We start from the raw sequence: 9,196 nt of genomic DNA, 5'->3' as shown, positions 1-9,196 counted from the left end.
AGATGCTACTGTCACATTATCATAAAGAGGAGGAGCCTGGGCATATTCTTAGAGAGAGAGAGGGAGAGAGAGAGAGAGAGAGGGAGAGAGGGAGCGGGAGAGGGAGCCTTGTGTGTAAACTATAGGGACATTAGATAAACTTTGGATATTTATGAACTGTACCCTAACGAAAAATCACTTGTAATCCTATTGGGACTTAGTGTGTCTGTGGTACTCAATAGTGAGTTTGCAGGGACCTTATCATAGGACTTTATGGATTTTTTAATCTCCCACTGTAATATTCCCATAACACCTCTATAGGGACTTAGATTTGCTGTTATATATTTAAGTCACTTAAGCCCTTTTAAGTCACTTTGTCAAATCCCAATATAGTGTAGGTGTAGGTGTCTTAGAATCAAATTGCCAAACGGAAACTTGAACGTAGCTTGTTTATCATATAGTCAGTAGGAAAACATTGGACATTTCAGTGGTTTATTTGACTCTCAAATATCAAAATTATCTAAAAGAGCTCTCTAACCATAGAGAAGGGTAGACAAAAGCGAATTCTCAGAGGAAATAATGAAAGAACAGAATAAGGGGGCCAATAACCTTGACATGACAAATTGACCCCTTTACCTGTTCCCTGTACCGTTTTCTCATCCAGTTCACACACACACACACACACACACTCGCTCCCATCATTTACATATGGAGCTCGCAGTCCTTTCAAAGTGGCTTTCACGGAACATTGTGCTGATAATGATCTTGGTCGCGGAGGGAGAGAGAGACACAGATCTCCAGAGACCATCTCGCCATAAGACAAGGGGGAAGAGGATAAAACTCTGACTGTACTTCAACTCAAAGGACTTTAACACTCTTTTCCTCCCCATCCCCCTCTCTCCAATAAGCCCTCTTGTGTTTTTTAATTGGCAGAAATTAATCTTTGGGATGTAGATGGTAGATTTACATTCATTAAAAGTCAAGAGAGGAAGCCAGGCTTGATGCTAATCAAATCTGCTTAATTATGCTTAACATGAGTATCTCCAGGGGAAGAGAGAGAGAGGGAGAGAGAGAGATAGCTAACTCGAACTTTTTACTTTTTGCCTTTGATAACTCCTGCTGAGTATGGCCTTTTCCTTGCCAAATAGAAATGTCACGACTCTCTTTCTCTGTCTCTAGAAAATACATTGACAAAACCATCGTAGTCTGTGTTAAGCAAAGCTGATTGATGGAGTAAATTCCCACTATAACTAGGGAAAAGTTCAATGTTAACCGCCCAGGCCAATGGTTCACAACCTTTTTGGTGATGCTAGATCTACTGATATACTATGGATAGAAATGTCACATAAACCCAGTTTGATCATACAAGATGTGGTATATACAAAGAGCTGATGAGCAAGGCTCAACACACATTACCCTAAACAAAGTAGAGAGGTTGCGTTTTGATTAAAGGAACATTGTAATTTTGTCTGGCATTCATTTGAATATAATTTGAGCAAACTTGAGGCACACCTGAGGTCACTCCCTGCACACTGATTAATAACCAGGGATCTAGGTGCAGTCTGGTTTGTCGCAGTGGGTAAGAGAACCAGGCTACTACAGGGTGTCCTGGTGGTTAGTGACACTGTCTCAGAACAAGAGGTCAAAGGTTCAATCCCTGCAGCAGCCATTGTGATTACGCCCTTTCACCCTAACTTTACCCTTAAATTTCCCTTAAAAATTAAATTTCCCATAAAAATCCCTTAAGTACTTTAAATTCCTACACTGCAGCTTGCCTCACACCTATCTATCTACCGGCAGGGAAGATTCTCCGATCTTATTTGATTCCTGTAATTGTTTCAGTATAGTCTGATTTAAAGGCTTTAATCTCTAACATTTGCCTTGATTCATGTGATTGTCTCATATAGTCTATGTCTGTTTGTTGTGTGAATGTTTTTGGAACGTGTGACTGAACTGTACTTGTCTGATGTCTCTGTTTTTTTAATGCATGTTTTCTTGCGCTTAGGTCTCTTCTGAAAAAGAGATTTAAATCTGAATAAGACTACCTGATTAAGGCGGGAGTCTCAAATCAAATCCTGTCCCAAGGGAGTCCCCCCTGTGCACCAGTGTGCTTGCACTTTTCTACATTTTTTCCCTACCATCTTTACTGTCTGAGAAACTACAAAAACAGACTTAGTACCACTTCTTGATGAAAACAAAATCTGAGTCCAGTTTTGAACGCATCTTTACCTTGTTGTAGCTCCATCGTGAGCCGATGAGACAAAGATGATGTTGATGTTGTGTTGCTGTTGAAAGCCCAGCTCTGCTCTGCTCTGCTCTGCTCCACATGCCTGTTTTGGCCACTGAACAGAAGCGTGAGGGAATGTGTAGGTGGTTAGATCAGCCGATGGAGTGTAAATACCACTCAATCTGTTCTCATTAGAGGAGTAAAAACATACGAATCACTTCGCCTCTATTAAAAATGCCCCAGGGTCCTGGGTAAGTGTGTGTGCGTCTGTCTGTGTGTGTGTGTGTGTGTGTGTGTGTCGTTGTGAAGAGAAAGAGAGGGCGAGTGAGTAGTGTTTTGGCATTTGTGTCTAGAGAGAGGATCTGAAATGCCACCACCATCAACGCTGCTTACTTCTCAGATCCACACGCTTAATCTGAGCAGACAATCCGTTCCGACAGCTACTGTTATGATTCAAATCAAGTTGGAGTGAAGGGTGTGTGTGCGCTCCTGTGAGTGAGAGAGTATGTCATTGTGTTTTGGTATGTGATTAGGTGTCTTTGTGTGTGTTCATCAGTGTGTGTGTGTGTGTTTATATATGTGTGTGTGTGTATGACCAAGATATCACACATCCACTCCACATTCCCCTATGATAATGTGGATTGATTATGGATATGATAATGAGAGGCCGGCGCGGCGTCGCGACCTTCACAAGGTCTAATTGAAACAAGCGTTGGTCCTCCGCAGCACTTATCAAGTCACACAGCACATCATTAATCACGGAGAATACAAGCTGTCACTGTAACACACACACACACACACACACACACACACATTCTCTCTATTTTTCTACTATTTTTCTAACATACACACACATGCTCTTTTCCTGTCTCCTACATACACACACACACACACACACACACATATATATACACGGACAGAGAGACAGACAGACTGACACACACACACAAACACACACACACGCACACAATGCAAGCTGTCACTACAATATGCCTGGCATTGTCTTCTTTTAAGGAGAGTGGACAGCTAGTCCACCCTCCATCTCTATTTTCCACACGGAAAGTTGAGGAACAAACAGGCAACTGGAATTAAACCCTAAAAACAAAAAAAAACCTCAAATGAGAGAAGGAAGGTTAAAACAATTCAACAAATATGAACAGCTGTTCACTTCACCCAAACTAGTCTGATATTGAATTAGCTCAAGTTGTTTTAGTACCGGCTTTTATTAGAAGACCATTTAACAACCAAATGTGATTCCAATGTCTGATTAACGCAGCATATGGTGCCTACCTGTTAAACACAGCGCGTTCAATACCAGCTCAACGCATCAGTGAGCCACTCGAATAAACTAATAAGCTCAATATGATATTAGTCATTACATAGTCCAACACACAAAATTCCAATCTGATAAAAGGTGGTTTCATTATCATCATAGGGAAAACACAAGGGAGTTTACACGTACTGTGTTGATGCCATTGTCAACTTTGTTAATTGTTATTCAATTAACTGCTTTTGTTAATGAAACCAATTAATACCTTAAAACAAGCGAGCAGATATATGATTATTATGCATCTATGCAGGAGACAGCTACTTACAACTGTAAATCAATCAATTCCACATTAATCAGTTTGGAATACGTCCAAAAACAACAAAGTCACTAAAAGACTTTCAAAGTTTTTTAAACATATTTTGATTGCTATGCCATTATCCCGTCTAATGATTGTTAACGATCCTTTAAAGAGTTTATGATCCAATTTCCTTGCTATGAATTTAATTGGGACCTAAATAGTATAATCTTATGGAGTAAAAGTGTGGCATGTATTTAATCAAGGGTGTTATATTGCAGCTCTAACAAGGTCACTGAACTCCTCTTAGGGCAAACACATCAATAGGTGATGCTTTAAGGCGATTCCTAAAGGATGAGAGATAGACAAGCTCCATCAGTTACAGAAATATTTAGGGACATTATCAACAGTACCACAACAAATATGTTATAGGGCTGGGGGATATGGGTGAAAACAATATCATGATAATCATAAGGAATTTTTTTGGCATCGATATATATCAAAATATGGCTTATGTATGCAAAATCATCATTAAATAATCAAATTGATGTTTATCACATTGAACTGCAAGGCATTGTTAAGTGTGATGTCAAACAAAACTCTGACATTTTCAAATAATATTCTTTAAAATGTTTCATACCTCATTTTGTCAGAGGTTTTAAATAATATTTGCTTGTTATCATCAATTTATCAAACAGAATTGTGTATTACAATATCATCATATCATCATGATATGATGCCACTGAAAGACGATAAACAATCAAATTGGATTATTGCCCAGCCCTACTGTGTTAACAGGGTTTCCTCAGGATATACACAGTTGTATAAAATATAAGATGCCTAGAATCTTTTTTTCTGGGAATTTAGAATACACTGGTGTACACTTATCAGCCTAATAACTATTGGAATATATAGGATGGTTGAATCGCAGTATTTCCACCTCTGAAAAAATCACTGCAGCACATGATCTCTTGTTTGTGAAGAAACAAGAGAACACCTTCACTCATCAGACAAACAATCCTGAGCCTGTATAATCATTAGACATATTCTAAGCATCTTTAGAAGTTTTAATGTGAGGACCTGCTTGCCTCTTAAGTTTATGTGGTCATGTGACCTGACCAGTGCCCTAGTTGAGTGCTCTATTCTTAGATGTTTATGCATATATGGGCGCTAATCTCTCAGTCAGGACTATGGGATTTGGGAATATTTTGTTTTACAGAGATCAAAGTAACGGGCTAGGATAAGGAGAAACCCTTCAAACACATCAAACAGGGAGAAATGCATCCTGAATCCCACGCCCATTTTAGCCAATCAAGAGACCCATTCCTTTGTAAAAAGAAAGGGTTTTAATGTGGGTCTCCCCGCATCAACACCAGCTCACCCCCCACAGAGGCCAGGGGTTGTTTAGGTTTATAGGCTCTCAGGGAGACTGTACCACTGTACTGAATTTGTATGCCTCTCATAGTTGGCTAACATGATGCTGGTGTTGAGGAACAGAGAGATCCTGTGTTAAGAGATCAAAGGAGCGGTCCAGAGATTCAGACCCACAGCGTGTCAGTCAAGAGGACGAGACGAAGCAGGAGGAGACAGAAATGCTTACACAGACACTCCTGCTCTCTCTCTCTCACGGCGTGTGTCTGTGAGGGGCGAGGCGTTAAACTGTCAGATGGCTTAGGGGGGTATCTCATTTGTAGACATCTACTGCGCTGTATGAACACTTAAACTCACCCTCATGGAGACGCACACACACACAAGCTACTGATACAAGCCCTTTGCGGATGAGGGGTCGCTGCTAGCTCATATATTGGCCTGTGGAGGAATGTTCTGTGCTCTCAGCATTTTCCCTCGTCTAGAAGATGAATAGAGCTATTTTACAGACAGTGGAGAAACAAAACAATGCGCTGTGCGGTTGGATACATGATGGCAGGGGTTTCACTTCTGGTTGATCAAAGACATTTTTTTTTTGTCAAGTTTGCAATATATCCTAAATCCTTTTTTTGTGGATAGAGCACAAAAACAAAAGGGGCCAAAGATTTCTTAAATTCAGTTCAACAGTACATGCTGCTGAGTAGACAGGAGTAAAAAAATGACCCTCGTTCTGGTTTTCTCGACTGTGCAGTATGTAGGCTGTGGATGTGGTCAACCATGTACTCAATATCTTACCCATATCTTCGTCATTTTCACCTATAGTGTTACAGAAGATTTTGTTTCCTTTTTTAAAATCACAAAAGATAAAGCTCCTGTAAGATTCATGTAATTTTAACCAAACCAAAAAAACTACTATGAAACCGTTTTTGTTTTGAATTCATTTGCTGATTCCTTTACATCCAGAAATGAATGTATGGGGGAAATGTTGCTTAAATACCTGAAGAAAATCACAACACTATATGCCCGTTTCTAAGCTGCAGTATCAGGCAAATTTGTCAGTTATGAAATTTGCATTGGTAGAACATGGTACCATACCACCAAATGAATACCTGGTGGATTGAATTAAAAAGGCACAACACCACCTGGTGGCTGTTGATTGTAACACTTTTTATTTAGACTTCATTCATCATTGATGGTCATGGAGACAAAGGACATGGCAGAATGTGAATAAGCAAAATTGAAAAACACATTATGCTTACACAAAACCAAATACAATTCACAATAAATCGCTGACATTTACAAAAAAAAATCCAACATCTTAGAGAAATAAAAAAATAAACCCATCACTCCCTCATTATCATCATGAAAAGTGCTACAGAGTTGTCAGAATATAAACTGAGTGGAGTATGCTCTTACATTAAGGCAGGATGTCAATGCAAAAGCCCCGGTTAACTTACAGTTTGCAAGTGGTTGTAGGAAAAACATGGAGCCTAAAGCCTAAATTTGAGGCAGAATGGCTCCGTGTGTGTGTCTGTATGTTGGGAGAAGCTTTGCATTTAAGAAGATGAACGAGGACCACACCTGTGTACAAAAACTCAGACCAAAGTGAAAGCACATAACAGGAACATGTGGGTGGCCGAGGAGGCACCGAGGACCGAGTGCCAATACACAGAGAGAAATCTGATTGGTTGGAGAGTCCTCTGTGGTACAAATCCAGGAACCGGATCTGATCTCATTTAAGGACCCAAACTGAAGTGATCAGGTTGCATCTTCAGTTGGTGCAGTTTTCAGAAGCCTGAAAAACAATGAGCAAATAGTGATTCAACATCATGCAACTTAAATACAACACATGGTGCATAAAAATGGTAAAAACAGTGATTGTTGGTTCATTATATCATTCTATATTGTATTATCAATTCATGCCTGCTTTATCGACAGGCTAAAATTGTACACACGACAACTTGTAAATGTGAAATATCCTGTTTCCAAATTAGAGGGAAAATAAAGAGAGGACAGTGATGCCACGAGAGTCTAAAGTGTGAGTAAAACACATGGACTACACAAAATAATCAACCAGAATTGATGAAAATTTTCTCTCCTCAGCTTCTCTTCTTGCTCGTAGGTCAGATATTACCCTGCTACCAGTGCCCCTCAACATAATATCAATTCCAATGCTTCCCTCATTCATTTAGTAGTAGTGGAAAATAGCCCTGAGTAGACCCCTTCATACATTATCTGGCCTTATTGTTTGGCACAAAAACAAATATGGGACAATTACAGTACAATAGTCCATATATTCCCAGCAAGCATTTGACAGATGGTGATGTGCAGGAAGTGGCCAAGTTCAACAACAACCCAAATGAACACTAAATTTTCATAATGTATTGTGGCACAGTAAAAAAAAAAAACATATTAAAAGGGCTTTGTAAACGGTTTTGAACTGATATCAGAAAGATATTTAGGTCCTGATCACAAAACCACGTAAGTAGCAGCAACATGGACTACAGACGTCATCTCAACTTTCATTTTGGCATTACACAGGTTTTCAACGTTGGTGCAGGCTGTTGTATCAACATCTATTCAGCGTCTAAATGTTTGCTGGTTTATTATATAGGTTTTTAAAAGCTGTTTTGAAATCTCAACAGGTACTGGAGTTGTTAGTGGAAATAGGACTAGGACTAAACCCAGGACTCGGAATAAAAATGATGTCCACCACTACAAAAACATTCTGGCTGAACAGCATAAACTCAAGCTATTTGGCAGCCTGTCTCTGTACCTTGAGTGAGTCCGAAGCTTTACGCAGCTCTTTGATAACCGATGACAGAGCCTCTGGGTTGATGCCCTGCTCACACAGCCGCACACAGATGGACAGAGACTCCATGTCCAAGCCGGTGTTCAGCAATCTGGAGATCTCCAATAGCACTATCGGAGGAAAAGGGAGACAAGTCAGATCTCAATCACACAATGACAGCAAGACAAAACTAGCTTGATTGCTGCACCTCCTATCCCAACAACTGGGCTTTGTTAGTGGGAATCGAGGATCAGGGAAGGAAATGGAAGGGAAGGGAAGGAGGCGAGGATGGTTGTCTGATTGAAAGGCTCTGTGATTAAAGTTTGGAAATAGTTGTTTGCTGACTGACTGACTGACTGATTGATTGAATGGTTGACAGATGACAGAACTGACAGGAGGAAATACATTCATTACATTATCCCAAGATCCACCAGAGTACAGCACATATGCTTAGACTTTTAGCCATAATTCAACTCATCAGTTGCATCACAAGATGAACATCGCGGTGTTTGGCATGGATATTGACATTTACACATCCACACACGTCCGGCTTTCAGTTTGAATTGAGTGTTTCGAGATGGAACTGATGGGCTTGTTGATATTTGGGTTACTTGAGGCAGTTGAGACTTAAGTTACTATGGCAACATGTTGAGTACTGACAACAAAACACTCAGCAGTTTGCCAGCATTAGTAAAAGTGTTACTAAACAAGCTAGGGTGAGCAAAAAAGCTAGATCACAGGCTATGGATGTCTGATCGTAGGTCTCAAATATGCGAACTTAGCTCGCTACTAAGCTACTTTAAAAATATTTACCGTCCATTGTCTCCCGAACTGCGTTCATGTTTGCGTTTGCTGCACTTGCCATGGTGATGAGTGATGCCCCTTCACACTGAATTAATTCAGTTAGACAGCGTTGGCTAGCTAACGTTAGCGTTAACTAACTAGGTGGCTATCTAGCAAGATTTGAAGACGTCGCTGACCCGATATCGGATCAATGAGTTATTTGGCAGTTCAAACAGAAGACTTTGATTGCTTTATGTGCATTATAGAAATGTGCCCATGCTCTTTTGCAATTAGAAATGCATAAACGTTAGGATGTATTCATTAGCAGCTAGCTAGCCTCCCTCCAAACCATACCAGAAAAAACGCTATTAGAGGAAGTGACGATACTAGGCGTCCATTGGTTCCCAGGCACTTCCTGTAAAATTTCTATTGGCTAGCGAGCCTTGTGGGGAAATTGAAATAAACGTTTGAACCTCTCTGCTG

The 9,196-nt window shown here is 40.1% G+C and overlaps 1 protein-coding gene across 1 annotated transcript; it reads right to left on the bottom strand.

The window, feature by feature from the left end:
• Positions 1–6,285: 6,285 nt before the first annotated feature.
• Positions 6,286–9,070, bottom strand: mzt1 (mitotic spindle organizing protein 1). Its single transcript, XM_071911697.2, has 3 exons — positions 8,744–9,070; positions 7,916–8,061; positions 6,286–6,934 (listed from the first exon to the last, which is right to left on the bottom strand). Exons 1-3 carry the CDS (start codon positions 8,793–8,795, stop codon positions 6,911–6,913), a joined length of 222 nt encoding a protein of 73 aa, XP_071767798.1. The 5' UTR covers positions 8,796–9,070; the 3' UTR covers positions 6,286–6,910.
• Between the last annotated feature and the right edge of the window lie 126 nt (positions 9,071–9,196).

The sequence above is a fragment of the Centroberyx gerrardi genome, chromosome 15, assembly GCF_048128805.1.
Source record: "Centroberyx gerrardi isolate f3 chromosome 15, fCenGer3.hap1.cur.20231027, whole genome shotgun sequence".
NCBI classification, from domain to species: Eukaryota; Metazoa; Chordata; class Actinopteri; order Beryciformes; family Berycidae; genus Centroberyx; species Centroberyx gerrardi.
This window is presented reverse-complemented; position numbering and strand designations above follow the sequence as displayed.

Bases quoted from the DNA above. Each gene is read 5' to 3' on its own strand.
- mzt1 (XM_071911697.2), bottom strand. From the start codon at position 8,795: ATGGCAAGTGCAGCAAACGCAAACATGAACGCAGTTCGGGAGACAATG. The intron at 8,062-8,743 runs GTAAATATTTTT...TTCCTCCGATAG, and splicing joins AGTTCGGGAGACAATGGACG to TGCTATTGGAGATCTCCAGA. The intron at 6,935-7,915 runs GTACAGAGACAG...ATTGTTTTTCAG, and splicing joins AAGCTTCGGACTCACTCAAG to GCTTCTGAAAACTGCACCAA.